General features: G+C 41.7%; 1 protein-coding gene across 3 annotated transcripts in view; it reads right to left on the bottom strand.

Moving 5' to 3' along the window:
• KIZ (kizuna centrosomal protein) overlaps positions 1-18,523 on the bottom strand; it is a 103,047-nt gene that overhangs the window by 70,128 nt on the left and 14,396 nt on the right. For all 3 annotated transcript variants that reach the window (XM_030558123.1, XM_030558126.1, XM_030558125.1), the window contains exons 2-3: positions 9,006-9,068; positions 5,859-6,018 (exon numbers count right to left, since the gene is read on the bottom strand). In XM_030558123.1, the coding sequence (XP_030413983.1) occupies positions 5,859-6,018; positions 9,006-9,068 (223 nt within the window). The remainder of the gene's footprint in view (positions 1-5,858; positions 6,019-9,005; positions 9,069-18,523) is intronic.

Genomic DNA, 18,523 nt, shown 5'->3' with positions numbered 1-18,523 from the left:
GAAGGATATCTATAACCTTAACCTTAGGTACCAATTTTGCCTGACCCAACCACAGGTGCATACGGTCTGTAGGCAGAGCTGTTAACAGTTCTACTCTGCAGAAGAAGTATGGTGCAAGCAGGGCCGCCCGGAGGGGGGGGCAAGAGGGGCAATTTGCCCCAGGCCCCGGGCTCCGCAGGGCCCCCACGAGAGTTTTTCGGGGCCCTGGAGCAGGGTCCTTCACTTGCTCCAGGGGGCCCGGAAAACTTTTGCGGGGCCGGGCCCCAGAGCTTCTTCCGCTCCCGGTCTTTGCCGGCGGGGGGGACCTTCCGCTCCGGGGGGAAGGACCCCCCGCCAGCGAATTAACGCCGAAGCGGGACCTGCCGCCGAAGTGCAACCCGGTCTTCAGCGGTAATTCGGCGGTGGGGGGCCCTTCCGTTCCGGGACCCGCCGCCAAAGTGCCCCGAAGACCCGCAGCAGGGGTCCCCCACCACTGAATTACCACCGAAGAGCGGGCTGCACTTCGGCGGTGGGTCCCACTTCGGCGGTAATTCGCCGGTGCAGGGCCCCCGCCACGGGTCGGGGCACTTCGGCGGTGGGTCCCGGAACAGAAGGGCCTCCTGCCGCCGAACAGGGCCAGCTCTAGACATTTCACCGCGTGGGGGGCGCCCTGCCGCTTGCCGGTCCTGCGGCTCCGGTGGACCTCCCACAGGCATGCCTGCGGAGGCTCCACCGGAGCCGCGGGACCAGCGGACCCTCCACAGGCACGCCTGCGGGAGGTCCACCAGAGCCGCCTGCCGCCGACGGCCCCAGGCCCCAGGAATCCTCTGGGCGGCCCTGGGTGCAAGTCAGCCCATGCAAGGAGTTAGAATCCAAGCATGCTCCACTAGATACCACCTACAGCAATGCATAAGTGAGATTTGGGGCATAGCTAACAGATCTCCAGCTATGTGAGGAAAGAATGTTCTGCACGTGCAGCTCATAGACTTAAAGAAAGAGAACAGATATAAGCTAGAGGTAGTTATGAAAAAAACATTATTAGGATGGGGATGCAGGCATAGGATGTTAGCAGCATGCCCTGACTTATTAAAGTGGAAGTCAATTGCAACCTATGAACATATCCTACATGGGTCAGCCACTAGAACCTGATCATTATTCATTCTATAAACTGAAGACACTGCCATCAGGAAAATGACCTTCCAAATCAGAAATGTAAGCGCAAAGGTATTAGAGTTGAAAAGGAATTTTCCTCAGCATGAACAGTTCTAATCAAACCATTTAAAAAATGATATAGCTGAAATAGAGAGTGTTCCAAAACAGGCAACAAGAATGATTAGAAGGATGGAAAACTTACATATGAAAACAGAATACAAAGCTTTACCTTCAGATGAATAGGTCAAAGTGTGACAAATGTATGAAAAGTAAGGAATAGTATAGAGAAGGCAGATTAGGCATTGCTAGTCATCCTTTTTATCATGCAAAAACAAGGGGGCATCAAATGAAATGAAAGGCAGCAAATTTTTCAAGTGATTACAAAGAAATACATTTTTACAGAGTGTAAAATTACTGAGCGGGACTTTTTGCCACAAAAAGCTTTTCTTTGATAAACAAAAAACCAAAAAATATTCAGGTTTTGTTTTGTTTATGGCAAAAAGTTAAAAAAAATCATAAAATATTGACCAGACTGGTAATTATGATGATGATGCATTATTATGGCCTCAGTAGATTTATAGAATCATAGGACCTGAAGGGATCTTGAAAGGTCATCTAGTCCACTCCCCTGGACTCATGGCAGGACTAGGTAATATCTTCTAGACCATCCCTGACAGGTGTTTGTCTAACCTGCTCTTAAAAATCCCCAATGATGGAGATTCCACAATCTCCCAAGGCAATTTATTCCAGTGCTTAACCACTCTGACTGTTAGGAATTTTTTCCTAATGTCCAACCTAAACCTCCCCTGCTGCAATTTAAGCCTATTGCTTCTTGTCCTATACTAAGAGGTTAAGAAGAACAATTTTTCTCCCTCCTCCTTGTAACAACCTTTTATGTATTTTAAAACAGTTATATCCCCATTCAGTCTTCTCTTTTCCAGACTAAACAAACACAGTTTTTTCAATCTTCCCTCACAGGGCATGTTTTATAGGCCTTTAATCATTTTTGTTGCTCTCCTCTGGACTGTCTCCAATTTGTCCACATCCTTCCTGAAATGTGGCACCCAGAACTGGACAATATTCCAGCTGAGGCCTAATTAGAGTGGAAGAATTACTTCTCGCGTCTTGCATACAACACTCCTGCTAATACATCCCAAAATCGTGTTCTCTTTTTTTGCAGTAGTGTTACACTCTTGACTCATACTTACCTTGTGGTCCACTATGACCTCCAGATCCCTTTCTACAGTACTCCTTCCTAGGCAGTCATTTCCCATTTTGTATGTGTGCAACTGATTGTTCCTTCCTACGTGGAGTACTTTGTGTTTATCCTTATTGAAATTCATCCTGTTTACTTCAGACCATTTCTCCAGTTTGTCCAGATCATTTTGAATTATAACCCTATCCTCCAAAGCACTTGCAACCCCTCCTAGTTTAGTATCATCCATAAACTTTATAAGTGTACTTTCTATGCCATTATCTAAATCATTGATGAAGATACTGAACAGAACTGATCCCTGCAGGACCCCACTTGTTATACCCTTCCAGTATGACTGTGAACCACTGATAACTACTCTCTGGGAACAGTTTTCCAACCAGTTATGCACCCACCTTATAGTAGTTCCATCTAGGTTGCATTTCCCTAGTTTTTTTAATAAGTAAGTCATGCAAAACAGTATCAAAAGCTTTAGTAAAGTCAAGATATACCACGTCTACTGCTCCCCCACCCCCCCCCACAGCTTGTTACGCTGTCAAAGAAAGCTATCAGGTTGGTTTGACAAGATTTATCCTTGATAAAGTCATGCTGACTGTTACTTATCACCTTACTATCTTCGAGATGTTTGCAAATTGATTGCTTAATTATTTGCTCCATTATCTTTCTGGGTACAGAATTTAAGCTGACTGGTCTGTAATTCTCTGGGTTGTCCTTATTTCCCTTTTTATAGATTGGCACTCTATTTGCCCTTTTCCAGTCTTCTGGAATCTCTCCCATCTTCCATGACTTTTCAAAGATAATCACTAATGGCTCAGATATCTCCTCAGATGTCACATAAGTATTGCTTAATAAATCAACTAAAATTAAAATAGTTCTATCTTATCAAAGATAGTTATTAGATTTCAGCTTTTCCAGATTGTTCAGTAGTGGGTATTAAGACAATATGTTAGAAACAGCACAGATAAATACACCTAAAGAGCATGGATTGTTACTTCCATTGGCTCATTTAGTGTAGATCTGAAAGTATTTCAGTTGCAAAGTTACCATTTTTAAAAACTACATACCCTCCATTATACATATACAGTTAAAAAGTTATCTTTCTGTCTCCATGTGCAGTATGTTATTTACAGTTCTGATCCATTTCACTACAAACATTTCATTAAGATAAAAACAGAAATATTCATTCATTCATTTACTTTACTGTAAGGCATAAGATGGATCATCATTGCTATTTTAGTAAGAGCAATGAAATCTTAATAATCATTCAACCTATACAAAGAGCAAATATTAAAAATACACAATTACCATAAAAAATTAGGGAGAGGAAAAAAAGGAACCCCACCACAACTACATACACCCAAACCAACTGGACTACATAGGAAAAAGTAAAAATCGACTTGAGTTTGTGAATGGAAGAGATTGGCAGCCAAGTGGATTCATCAATTTTTAATTTAAATGTGAAAAAAAATTATGAAGATTCTGGGGCTTATGTACAACCGATCCTTCTTTCTCAGAGTACTCATGAAGTGAATATTACACATTATTTTTATTCCTACAAGCATAACGTTTCTTAATTACCATAAAAACTTTAGGGTCAGATGAGTTGGATGTTCATTACCTTCCATAATAAGTTACTGATGACCAAAATGACAGAGCCTTGGGACATCATGTGAGCTAGCAACCAATAATGCAGATAGTAATGTTATCTGCCTCTCTAAAATTAACTGCAATATCCCACTCCCATGGCTTCAAATAAAATTGATCTTTCTAGTGATAGACAGAAACCAGGAAGCAATACATTAAGAAGAGAAGGGCTGTGGTTGTACCATGTCACTGGCCAGTGGAAGGAGTAAGAGAACACTATTTTGTTTTGCACATTACATAATAAATGCCTTTAATTTGTAAAAAATCAAAAAAGCGGAACAGGCTTAAGAGCTAGTTTCATAATCTCCTTCATACTAAGAAAATGTCTCTCTTTATAAAACTGGCATAATTTGGTTACACTACATTCAGTGAGATCAGTAATGTGTTCTTTTAAGTAATCAGGGCTGCAAACATAGCTGGTAAAGGGTCTGATTGGAGAGACAGGCTGGGAGATATCAGATTTCTCTTTGATTCTACATGAAACAACCACCACAGGTGAGATTAAAAAGTGTAAATTCTACACTTTTCTGGTTCCACATAATCTGGTCATTTGGTGCTAAAATGTTCCTTATTAGTCCATTTTCCATCTACCTCATGTACTTTGAGTATAAAGCATCCCACAGGGGTATTTCCCTACATTTATCACTCCAATAGCAAAGTTTATAGTTCTCATCAACTTTGGAAAAGTGTGGTTTCATCTGAATCACATTTCTCTGTTGCTGTGCCTGCCATCAAAATGTTAGCACAGAACTGGCTTTCAATGAAAAAATTATGGCATTATAACCAGCAAGAATGAAGCATGCAAATAAATTGCAGAGCTAATCTGAGGTCACAATTAATCTTGTCACTAAACAATTAACTGGTGATAAATCAGCAGCAGTAAAAAAAGGCAGGAGAAGGCTGAACTACATCTAATATAACAGCCTCATCAGTCAATTAAGGCTGAGTCCAGACTACAGACCTGTATTGATATAATTACATCGCTCAGGGCATGAAAAATCCACACTCCTGAGCAATATAGTTATATCAACCTAATCGCCCATGTAGACAGAGCTATGTCAATAGGAGCTTTTCCCATCAACATAGCTACTGCCTCTCAGGGAGGTGAATTAACTACACTGGCGGGAAAAGCTTTTCTCTCAGCATAGCAGCATCTTCACTAAAGCAGCGCAGCTGCACCAATGTAGAGCTGTACGTGAAGACAAGCCCTTAAAACTCTTCAGATGGCATCAGCAGAAGCAATATAGAGAAGTCAGAGGAAAAGTAATGAGCAAAGCAGGACAACACCAATTATGGCCATCCTAGGATGGTCTTCCAGCTGGTTTCATTATTTTTTTAATTTTGCTATGTCAAATGTAATGATGTTTTGTTACAAAAGTGGAAAAACATCTAGTGAAAAATTAAAAATCTTATAAAGAAATCATTAGGAAAATTTTGTATAACCTTCCCAATGTTCCGATTTAACTGATCATGGAACAGCAACATCTACTTGGCTAATAGTTGGCATGATAACATTGAACTACAGCATTATTGCAAATACATGGTGCAATCCTGCAAGGTGCTGAGCATCCTCAATTCTTCCTTGCTTCCAAGGGATTTGAGAGCACTTGGCACCTCACAAGAGAAACTCGGGACTTCACAGAACTAAACCCACAATCTATAATAAAGCATTACTAACAAGCCATTTGTCAACAAGGTCACATCAGCTTATTTCAGTTTTCCCTACTCCCAAAGAGACAAATATTAAGCATTGCAAAAATATGTTACTAGGATTCACTGACATCTGAAATCTTGATGTGCATAACAAAATCAATCCAGCTTCCCCAATGTAAATACCATAACACAACAGTTGTAATAAAACAAGTATTACCTTCAATTTCTGAAGTGCCTCTGAACTTGTAAAAGTCCTAATATGAGCTTCAACACGATCAAATTCCTTTAAAAATTCTTGGTTTCGCCACATGGCATTTTTTTGTCGTTCACATATTTCTTTCAAGTATTTTTTGAGTTTTATGAAGTTTATTTTAGCTCTAAGGGAGGAAAATAACACTTTTTATGATGTAAAATGAAATCAGACGTAACAATTTGAATCAGTTTATTTGTGGGGGAGAGATTTAAAAAAAATGCTAGTACAGTATTCAGTATTACTCTCTTACTCCTAAAAGACTAAGTATAGATCTGAGCAATTTATTCAAGGCTACATTATCAATAACAAGATGCTACATCTAAACAACTTAGATTTAAATTTGATTTTAAAACACCATTTAAAAGGACACAAAAATTAGTGGATTAACAAATTTTGCCCCAAAAAATCCACTATATTTTCAGACTTCGTATATTAAATTTCTAATGTTAACCATCTTATATTAGTTCACATTAAAAATGAGTTGTGTTTGTAAGGAATGGTGTTTGTTGAATGATTGTCATACAGACAGAAATGTTAAAAGTCTTCCAAACTGCCAGTGTTCTCAGAGAAATTCCAACTCATCTAAATTCATATCAGATAAAAAAGAGAAATAGTCAGTCAATCTGTGGGAGTGAATAACTCAGTATATTTATTTCCCCCATCTTTTCAAACATTTATTTTCTAGTATATGAGCCCTATTCAGATAAAATGCATACAGCATCATGGGACAGCTATCTGCTCTCTCCTGGAGAGAAGGATGGGTTTCTTAGGGCCAGACAGACTTTTTAAAAACAAGAAGTCCTAGGCTGATTGTCCAAAAGCCATGGGAGATCCCATCCCTGTATTAGAGCATCAGGATACATACTGAACATATTCTCTACTCATCCATCACCATTTTCATGAGCTTCGTGATCTAAAAGACAGTCATGCTCCATTTCTTTCCCAGAATTTTCTATGTCCTGAGGGGCATCTCCTATTTCTATTCCGCAAACTTATTTTAAGAAATTCAGTATTTTCAGAACATTCCTTTGGGGTACAGGTAAGAAACCTAGACTGACTCTGAACAAATTACAGCTCCCTCCTATCTCTCGGGGAATTTTGTTTTCCCAACTTGGAAAACTATATCTCCTTTTAGTTAAGCCAGACATCTTTGCGGCTGTTAGATTTGACCACACAGACTCCACCTTGGGTTCAGACTGAATGAGAATTAATATACACTCTCCCAATTAATGTCATTGTGGGGTCAAATTATTATAGATTTGATGGCTCCAGAGCGCCTACAATCATGGCTGTGAGGCAAGCTTGGTCAAACCTAACTAGAAAATTCTGATTCTATCCCTACAGAGGCGGAGCAATCCTAGCCTTAAAATCAGTGGCAAAACCTTCATGTGGAAGGACTGGATGACAGAACCCAGAATTTTTATTATATTGGAGGAAACTTCCTAGATTTATTCAGCCATAGTAAACATTTACTATTTTTGGCCCAAAAATCTCTGCCAAAGATTGATCATTTGAGTTGCTTGGAATAGAGATTTGGATACACAATTATCTCTGTCCATTGGAATACAATTGTATCTAATGTCAAAAAAGCAACTATAGACCTGAGTTTACAGTTTATTGACCAAAAGACACTTTTTTGAATATACTGCTCCCCACATAGGCTAATGGTAATGGGCCTCATAAATGTTGACCACTGTTGGAAATGTAACTCCCTTGGTTCTACATTAGCGCATATATTGTGGGAGGCCCCGTATCAAGAATTTCTGGTCTGAGGTCAGGCAAAGGACCAATTTCATATTTGATGCTAAGTTGGAATCCTCCTCCTTAAGTTTTATTCTGCTGGAAGTAGGAAAAAGAAAAGTTTTGTGAATACTACAAGGCTGCTCTTTCTGCAGCTGTCACTGATGCTTTGACTCCTCCACTCCCAGCTCTGTATTTCTCTTATCACAGCATGCTCATTCCCACTTGTGACTATGCAAGTTGTAGAAGAGGCAGTCATCTCTGTTTCATCAAAATAAAATTCTATCCTCACCATTAATATATTTCCTGGGTGGCTGTGGTTTTTCGGATTTTTTAATTTCGGTTATTTAAAAGTCAAGTACAAGAAGCTATCAGCAGAGACTGGCACCGTCTTGTGCGAAGTCCCAGTTAGAGCAGCATGGCTCAGTCCAGGACCTGGGCAACAATGGCTTAAACCCCATCAACAAGAAAAAAAGGGAGAGTCAACAAACATAACAGAACTGAGCCAAAAAGCCTTTGGCCCTCAGCACTTCCATCTCTGGTTACCTCACTTGTACTCCAGAAGGTTATAAATCTCTCAGTCTGATGGAGTTGTTACTCCCTTGAAGTCTCAAGCTATTCTACCTTTTCCTTTCCTCTTCCTCCCTCTTGAGCTTGCCCTCATTAGCTAAAGCAGCTGCGGTGCATCTCTCCATAACTATCATTTCTCACAACCCAGCTGGGGCAGGGCTGGTCTTGCAGTCTGTGTTTTGTGGGGGATTTATACACCCCGTCATACCAGCACACACCTTTTAGTTTCTAGTACTGGCAGTATATACTGTAGAAAGAATATTCTCTTGTTGTTGTCCATGGGTTAATTATATTTACTTTAATGGAATTCATTCACACGCATCATGGAAAGAATTTGAATTCTGGAAAGCTGAATGTTGAGTCTATTTGCTCAGGGACAGTTTCTGTTTGTTTTTATGGGACATGTAAAATATCAATCTTTTTTTAAGTTACCATAAAAGGCTACACTTTCTGCCCAGGGTGGTAAACTTCCATGACAACTGTCTGAAGCTTCCGCATATGAATTAGATCACCAAGGTTTCACAGAAAGAAAGTCTAACAAAGTCATACACAAAGTTTCAGTAATAATACAGAGTAAGGAGAATATGGTTACATTTCATTAGACGCTCAAGGCATTTTTCATCAACTGTTTTTACTACTGTAACAAACAGACATTTAATAAGCTTTTAAATTGAACATGTGAATATTAAATTCTTTTAAAAACTGACAAACTTTACAACGATATTTCAAAAGCATTTAGTCATCTCTACATTGTCCTAATGAAAATAAAATAATGCATAAGTAGTATTTTAATAGGCTTACATGTATGTATCAGATTTGCTATACTCAAACAGTTTTCTTTCCAATTCCAGCCTCTTTGTTTCACTAAAGAAAAAAGAAAGGAAATACAGAATGATCAACCCATTGTTCAAATGTACATCTTAAGCTGCCAAAGAGTAAAGAAAACACAGTATAAATTCTTTGGGGCAGGGACCAGCATTTTTATTACATGTTTATACAGTGCCTAGTACAGAGGCCCATGATGCAGCTGGACCTTAAATTGTCAGCAAAACAGCTTTCCCTTGAGAATAAAGAGTGAATCCTGAGCAATGCTCTCTAGGCACATTAACAGTTAAATAAATAAGCTTCTTTGTTTCCAGCTCATAGCAGTGGAAAATTTACTCACATTATGTTTACTTCTTCATAAGAAACAAATTAACCAATCATAGGGCACTGTTGGGCCTACCAGCTACATCACCCTCCTGAAGTCAGAGCCCCACAGGAGGGCTTCCAAAACTGGTGACTGGACAAAAACATTAAGCAAATAAACTTTTTTTAACAGTAATAAATTTGCAAAGTTGTAACTAGTAAGTCAATGCAATTACATTTTTGCTGGTGGATGAAAAGATTTCTCCAGATTTGTGCATGAATTTGTTATAATCAAACAAAAGCATGCAATTAAAGTAGTTGTTGGAGAAGGTGAACACCAATCCACCTGATAATGCTGTAAATATGCTATTTTTGAAACAACTATATATAATTTAAGAATCCAAAAATACGTCAGAAAATTCAAACACGTTAAGATTCATAATCTCTAAAATATTCAAACAAGAACAGAATTCGCAAATTACAAAGATATTACTAAAAGGAAAAGTCTTTGGCGGTCTTAAGTATGATGTCACTGATGTACCAAAATAAGTGTGATTATGAAGAACCACTGGTGAGAGCAGAAGCCTGCAGAACTATAGGAAGTGACTGACAAGCATGACATGAAGGCCTTCTGCGAAGGACTCTGAGCTACGTACAGTCCAAAATCCAGTGGTACAGGCCCTGTCCTCACAGCAGATGGTAACAGGCTGCTCACAGAAAAAAAGTGCTATTCTCTTTCGCTGGGCAGAGCACTTTGATAGTTTCCTGAACTGTCACTCCATTACATCAGATGAAGCTGCTGACTCACTCCCACAGGATCCGCCCTGGAACCCTTCTTTAGAGAAGATTACTAAGGCTATCCATCAAGCAGCAATCAACAGGCAAGTCTGCAGGCCCTGATGGCATTTCACCTGAAGTGCACAAATGCGGACATGCCCACATGGTCAGAAAACTCACCAGCCTTTTTAAGGCTATCTGGGGACAGAGTACCATGCCCCAGGAGTGTAAGGATGCATGCACAGTCCAGCTATACAAAAGGAAGGGAAGTAGATCTAACTGTGACCACCACTGCAGAATCTCACTGCTATATATAGCAGGGAAGATCCTTGCATGGGCTGTGCTCAACGGGCTCATCTCTCACATAGTGTACTTGGTGTATCCAGAGTCGCAGTGCAGTTTTTGTGCTGGCCACGGCACAATGGACAAGTTGTTTGCAGCCCAACAAATACAAGAGAAGGCTCATGAACAGAACAAGGGCCTGTACATAGTATTTGTTGACCGACCAAGGCCTTTGATATGGTGAATCGTGGGAGAGCTCCTTCATAAATATGACTGCCCGAAGATGATTGTTGTCATCCACTCATTTCATGATGGCATGATGGCCAGGGTGATGGAGTGTGGTGATTCATCAGAAGCCTTTCCTGCCACCAACAGCACCAAACCAGATGCGTAAGGGCTCCAGTCTTCTTTGCCATTGTCTTTTTGGCCATGCTCTTGTTCGCAATCCATGACTTTGACAGAGGCGTTCACTTCTGGTTTAAATTGGAGGGAGATCTATTCAATCTACATTGACACAGGACTCACACTAAGGTAACTGAACAGCTAGTTAAAAAGCTCTCGTTTGCTGACAACTGTGCTCTCCTTGCATGCACACTCGAGGACATTCAGTTTATTGTGCACCTCTGCCTATGCCTCAAAATGCTTCAGCTTCACAATTAGCCTGAAAAAGACAGAGGTCATGTACCAGCTAGCACCAGACCACCAGCATCACAAGTACCATGATCCCATCGTCACAACTAACAACACTCCCCCCAACTTGGTCAGGCAGTTCTGCTCCCTGGATAGCATACTTTCCAGCAACCATGATGGATGATGAGATCATTCAGTGCCTGGCAAAGGCCAGCTTGGCATTTGAGAGGCTCACCCACAAGCACTAGGGGGAGTGCGAAGTCTATCTCAGAACCAAGATAAAAATCTACCATGCTGTTCTACTCACCTCGCTCCTCTATGGCTGTGAAACATGGATGCTTTATCAACATCACAGCTTTCAGTCCCACTGCCAAAGATCCATCTGCAATAGCAAGTGGCAGGACAGTACAATACTGAAAGTCCTTGAGAGATGCCAAATCCATTGCACTAAAAGCCTGGTCATCAGGACTCATCTTTGTATACATCGTCCACATGGAGGTTTCCCATACACCGAAAGTAGGGCTCTAAAGTCAACTGAGCATGGGAACCTCCTCTACATGTCGACCGAGCCTTTGATATAAAGGCACCTTGAAGGCCATCCTGAAAGCATGCAAGATAGACATTACAGCCTGAAAGCTTGTTGCACTGGACAGACCCAGATAAAGTGATTTGTGCCATGAGGGCATGTCCACTTTTGAGGAGTGGCATGAGCGGTCTCTGAAGGAGAAGAGAGCTCACCATAAGGACATAACCTCAAACCCTCTCCCAAACAACGAGTACACTTGCAAGACAGGCAACTGCATTTGCAAATCCAGGATTGGATTTGCTTTCCAGGGAAGAAGCCATAAAAACAAATAAACCCAGAACTCAAGTCAAAACGACCTAAACACTCATCCATCAAAGCGACAGGAGAATCCAACAAACACTGCCAACAACTAATATACCAAAATAAGTGTGATTCAAATACAGAACACCACAATACCTCTGTGCAACAACTGGGCTTCGAGGAAAATAAACAAATACTTCAAATGATATGAAAGACAAACTCTGTAGCTGGTTTATGAACAACCTTAATCAAGAAAAAATAGCGTAACAGGAAAAAAAAAAGAGGTCAAAAGGTGAAGATGATGACCTGATCGCACAGCTAAGACTTGTGCTTGGAGGGACTGGGTTCATTCCAGGAGCAACCTCGCCATCAGCCGCAAGATTCCCCCTCAGACCAGGATACACCGACTCAAAGCAGTTCCTGACCCTGCCATAATAGATGCAAAACCTGCAAATATATCTCTATAGCTACAAGGATCAATATCCCCACAACACACCTTTCAAAATCCATGGTTTCAACACATGCCTATCATAACATGTGGTGTACATCCTCCAGCGCAAATGCTTCAATAACAACTATGTGGGTGAAACTAGACAACCATTATGCTTCCGAATGAACTCTCTCAGAAAAATAATAAAAGAGAAAAACGCCATGTCACCCGTGGGTGAACACTGTTCAGAAAGCAATCACTCCATATCTGATCTATCAGGCCACCATCCTCAAAGGAAATCTGCACAAGCCCTTCAAAAGACAAGCCTGGGAGCTTAAACTCAAAATTTTGCTAGATACTTAGCTCCGGTTTACACTACAGAATTACTTTGGTATAACTACGTCACTCAGAGGTGTGAATAATCCACACTCCTAAAGAATGTAATTATATCAACTTAAGCACTGGAATAGACAGAGTTATGCTGGTGGAAGAGCTTTTCCAGCCAACACAGCTACCACCTCTGGCAGAGGTGAATTAACTAAGCCAATGGGAGAAGCTCCCTCCCACTGACTTAGAGCATCTTCATTAAAGCACTACGGCTGCACCGATGCAGTAGTTCAAGTGTAGGCCTGCCCTAAAAATCATGGTGTCAACGACACTGGATTTATCACTCATCATAACAATCTGTAACCCACTAACCCTCCTTTGCCGTAGAACTGCAGTGGTGTTAGCTGTCCACTTCACCTGGAAAGATCTCTTGCGACATGAATTAACTCCTTATGCTTAACAACTTGTTTCACCTTGTATTTAGCTGTAACTCTGAGTACCTTTCCCAGCCCTGAAAAAAAGAGCTCTGTGTAATCTCAAAAGCTTGTCTCTTTCACCAACACAAGCTGGCCCAACAAAACATATTACCTCACCCACCTGGTCTCTCTAATATCCTGGGACCAACTTGGCTACAACTACACTGCATGAGTAAAAAGTCTAATAGAGTGGATGTAGAGGTTTGCAGTGGATTTATATTACTAATCCTGCATCTAGCAAATAAAGTACTCCAAATTATTTTAGGCAACCTCAAAATCTTTTCTGGCTTTGAACATCAAGTCTACAAATTGTTGCAAATAATTACACTCCTGATTTCTGCTGTCATGTTCAAGATTGACAATTTCAGCCTTGGGCTGTCTCAATACATCAGAGATGTTTGCTGTACAAGCTTGGTGAATAGCAACATTTCTCAGGTTTCCACACTGATCTTAGTAAACCAATACGACTGGAGTCCATATTAATGTAACCTTGTCCTTGTCCTTCTGGGTCTTCTTGTACACCAAGCATAGGAGATGGCTGCAGGAACAAGGAACCACAAGTAAACCACAGGAACAAGGCATCCATTTTACAAGTTTGCCTCCACCAATGTCTGAAGATGACTGTGGTCTTAAGGTTTGATCCACGTATGTACTTAGGTTCCCTAAACCGCAGATTTAGGTGCCTAAGTCTCAGTCTTGACTGAGATTCACAAAATTCTTACTGAACCCTGCAGGCACCTAAACTCACTCAGCACCTAAGTTTCTGTCTCTGAGCATGCATGCTGCTGCCTCCTGCTAGGAGCGTTGATGCCTATCTCCAGCCTAAGCCCCAGAGCAAATCACAAAGCAGGAGAAGATAGGTGAATAACAGCGTTCAGCTAACTAAGCCACATGCAGGGCCCAATCCAGTAGGCATGTTTAGAGGCTGCTTAGTGGATCAGGTGCCATTCACAATCCAGAGGAAGAGGAGCATACATTATAATATTTAGTCCAGTAGTCAGAGCACTCATCTGGGATGTGGAAGATCCAGGTTTGACTCCCACCCTCTCAACCAGAGGGGGAAGAAGGGAGATCACTGTGCAAATCCTATGTCTCAGGTGCACACTCTAACCACTGAGCTATTGGAACACGTGAACATGATTCTGTAGGCCAGTTGTTAGGGCACCTACCTGAGAGGTGTGAAACCCCAAGTCCAGTCCCTCTCCTCCAATCACTCTTTCATTATTCAACCACAGTACAACAGATTCAAGAGAAGAGATGGACAGAGCACCACATACAAATATCTCATAGCTTGGTGGTTAGAACACTCATCACAGAAGGGACTAACCCCTATTCAAATCCTTTCTCCCCCTGTGGCAGAGAGGGGGAAATTGAACCTGGGTCTCTCACATCCCAGGCAAATGTTCTAACCATAAGGCTCAAAGCTATACAGTCCAAACCTCCTACTCCAGCTGCTTTGTGTGAACATAAGAATGGCCACACTGGGTCACACCAATGGCCTATTTAGTCCAATATCCTGTCTTTTGACAGTGGCCAGTGCCAGATGCTTCAGAGGGAAGGAACAGAACAGGGAAATTATTAAATAATCCATCCCCTGTCATCCAGTCCCAGTTTTTGGCAGTCAGAGATTATGGGACACTCAGAGCATGGGGTTGCATCCCTGTGCATCTTGGCTAATGCCACTGATGGACCCATCCTCCATTAATTTATCTAATTCTTTTTTTAACCCAGTTATTCTTTTGGCCTTCATGACATCCTCTGCCAACAAGCTCCACAGGTTGAGTGTGCACTGTATGAACATTGTATCCTGCTGTCTGGAGTGCCACAACAGTCAGAGTACCAACCTCAGCACAGACTGTTAAGAAGCAAGGCACAAATCCCAAACTGGTTATGATTTCTATAGATTTCATCAACTAATCACCAAGTGTAAACTCCTCAGGCACTACACCAGCCTTAACAAGGAGTCATAGATAGTCTCCTTAGGCACGCCAATCTATCTTGCCACCCAGAGAAGCCTGCTTTTGTGATCGATGATCCCTTACACTAAAAATCACAAAAATATACAGGTTACTCTCAAAGGACCAGTCACTTATCCCAGGTCAACTGCACCTCAAATCCCACACCAAAAACACTTGTAGCCAATATTATAAGAAACTCTTTCAAGATTTATTAACTAAGGAAAAGAAATAGGACTGTTATTTAGGTTAAAGCAGGTAAACATACATCAACAAATGAGTTACAAGCTTACATTTCAAAAGGTGGTAGAAGCTGCTGTAATATGCAAGATCTTTATGCCCTTTAGGGCTAACCCAGGCTAAATACCTGGGGATCCTTTGCTTATGCTTAGAAATATTGTCCTCTGAAAGTCCAAATAGCATAGAAATATAATTTCTTCTTGTTAGGGATTTGTATTCTCTTCCTCCCACAGTTCAAGCTGATGGGATGAATTCATGCACACCTCTCCTCTTCATGGGTGGAGGATGAATGCAATTAAAGTCTTCGCCCTTTGATGTTCCACAATTGTTCATTTGGTTTCAATGGGTCTTCTTGATGGGGAGGGACCAAGCACCTTTCATAGGAACCCAGCATTTTACATTAATTAATGCCTCTTTCCTGTTTGGTGACTTACACAAATACAGAAGGTTACAATGCAAACACTTACTACCACCTTATAACAAGGGGTACCAATGTTATAAATGAGATTATTACATGCAACATCCTACAAGTGATTCATTAAGTCTAAACACCAAATAAACACAAACACCTATATTAACAATACCAACATACAGGTGAGCCAGACTGGTTTCCAGCTACGCATTTCTCAGTGTTCAGTTGAGACCTAGGACCTTGTGTGATGATGGCAGGCCAGGTGCCAGCACATGCCACGTACGTTGTACGTAGGTACGTTGTTTGTTTTAAACCTGCAGCCTATTAACTTCCTTGGGTGACCCCTGATTCTTGTTATATGAAGGGGTAATTAACACTTATTCACTTTCTTCATATTATTTTATAGACCTCTATCTAATCCCCCCTACCTTAGTCATCACTCTTCTAAAATGAGCAGTCCCCATCTTTTCAGTCCCTCCTCCGACTGAAGTGGTTCCATATCCCTAATCATTTCTGCTGCCCTCTCTATATTTTTTCCAATTCTAACATATCTGTTTGAGACAAGACAACTAGAACTGCATGCAGTATTCAAGGTGTGGCCAGTCAATGGATTTCTGTAGGGGTATTATGATATTTTCTGTCTTATCTCTCCCCTTCCTAACAGTTGCTAACATTGTTAGCTTTTTTGAGTGCCACAGCACATTGATTGGCTCCTGACTCTGTCACGAACATCTGATCTCAGCCTGATAGTTTAAGCTACAATACCATTTCCCACTCTCTGATACAATAGATAAAATGTCAACAGGAAATATATTGCTTAGTTTGGTTTTTGAGGATGTTCATTTTCCTTGGTCCTACTTGGGCTTCCCACCATCCCTATAACTGGCCTGTATGTCAGGTGTTTGATTTAACAAGTGTTTTACTGAAAGTGGGATCTTCTTGGAGTTCCATCAAACAAAAATGCTTAAAGTGTTAGGGATCAGATAGTCAACGTCTGGACTATCATCATCTGGTTAGTGTCAAAGCCTAGAGTAGCCTGAAATGTAACTTTGCCTAATAAACTACGATTCCCTATATATCAGTTGGAGATAGCAGCTTTAGCCCTTGCCTAGTTTTTTTTTCAAATGCAGGTGGTATCAAACAACTTACTATGTCTTTTTCTAAGCCACAGCATACTGAGGACACCTTTATTTTCACATAAAAGACCAAGTCAGCCAGCCTGAGGCTTCCCTTTGGCTCACACAGTTTTGCAGTATGTAGCACCGGCTCTTCACAATAATATAAAACATTGTGTTTAATAGGCAAGACTAGCACTCCCGAGCATTCTACCAGTGAGTCCAGGGGAATCGTTCGCAGGCCACACAGAATCTTCAGGTTCTAGAGAGGAAGGATGATCAAGTGGTTAGGGTGTGAATCTGAGACTTAGAAGATCCAGATTCAACTCCCTGTTCTGCCACAAACTTCCTGTGCGACCATGGGCAAATCACTTAAGTTCACGGCAAGCCAGGGTGTAAATCTACCCCACCCTAGCCTGCCACACAGTAAGTGTCCATGTGGATGCTGCTGTCGCACACTAAAAAGTTCCCGGATGCACTTTGACCTACCCGATTTTGAAACGGGAGTAAATCAAAGAACACTAGGGAGCTTTGTGTGTGCAGCAACAGGGTCCACATGGATACAGTGTGTGGCAGGCTAGTGCGTGGTAGATTTACACCCCCGCTTGCCGCAAACTAAGTTTATGAATAGACAGGCTCTTAAACTCTCTGCCTCAAGTCCCCATCCATAGAACAGGGATAATAGTACTTCCCCTATCTCAGGGTACATCTACACTACGGGATTATTCAGATTTTACATAAACCGGTTTTATAAAACAGATTGTATAAAGTCGAGTGCACGCGACCACACTATGCACATTAATTCCGCGGTGTGCGTCCATGGTCTGAGGCTAGTGTCAATTTCCGGAGTGTTGCACTGTGTGTAGCTATTCCATAGCTATCCCATAGTTCTCGCAGTCTCCCTCACCCCTTAGAATTCTGGGTTGAGAGCCCAGTGGCTAATGGGGCAAAAATCATTGTCGCGGGTGGTTCTGGGTAAATGTCGTCAGTCATTCCTTCCTCCGGGAAAGCAACGGCAGACAATCATTTCCCTGGATTGCCCTGGCAGACGCCATAGCACGGCAACCATGGAGCCCGTTCAGCCTTTTTTTTTTTTTTTTTTTACAGTCACCGTATGTGTACTGGATGCCGCGGACAGAGGCGATACTCCAGCGCTACACAGCAGCATTCATTTGCTTTTGCATGATAGCAGAGATGGTTATCAGTTGTTCTGTACTGTCTGCTGCCAGTGTAATTTGGCAATGAGATGATGGTTATCTATCCTTCTGTGCTGTCTGCTGCTATCATGGGTGCCCCTGGCTGAGATCGGCCGGGGGCGCAAAAGCAAAACTGGGAATGACTCCCCGAGTCAATCCCTCCTTTATGGTTTCTAAAAATAGAGTCAGTCCTGCCTAGAATATGGGGCAAATGTACTAGAGAAGCAGCGTATCAGAGAGCACAGCTGCTCCGTGTCAGATCCCGCAGAAATGATGAGCTACATGCCATTCACGGGGGGGTGCCCCTGCAACAACCCCACCCGTTGCTTCCCTTCTCCTCCAGCCTTCCTGGGCTACCGTGGCAGTGTCCCCCCATTTGTGTCATGAAGTAATAAAGAATGCAGGAATAAGAAACACTGAGTTTTTAGTGACATAAAATGAGGAGGCGGCAGCCTCCCGGTGCTATGACAGTCCAGGCAGTACAGAATCTTTTCTTTTCACATGAAAGGGAGGGGGCTGATTGAA

This window comes from Gopherus evgoodei, chromosome 3 (genome assembly GCF_007399415.2).
Source record: "Gopherus evgoodei ecotype Sinaloan lineage chromosome 3, rGopEvg1_v1.p, whole genome shotgun sequence".
Lineage (NCBI taxonomy): Eukaryota > Metazoa > Chordata > Testudines > Testudinidae > Gopherus > Gopherus evgoodei.
Note: the sequence above shows the minus strand (reverse complement) of the source record. Positions and strands in the feature narration are given on the sequence as shown.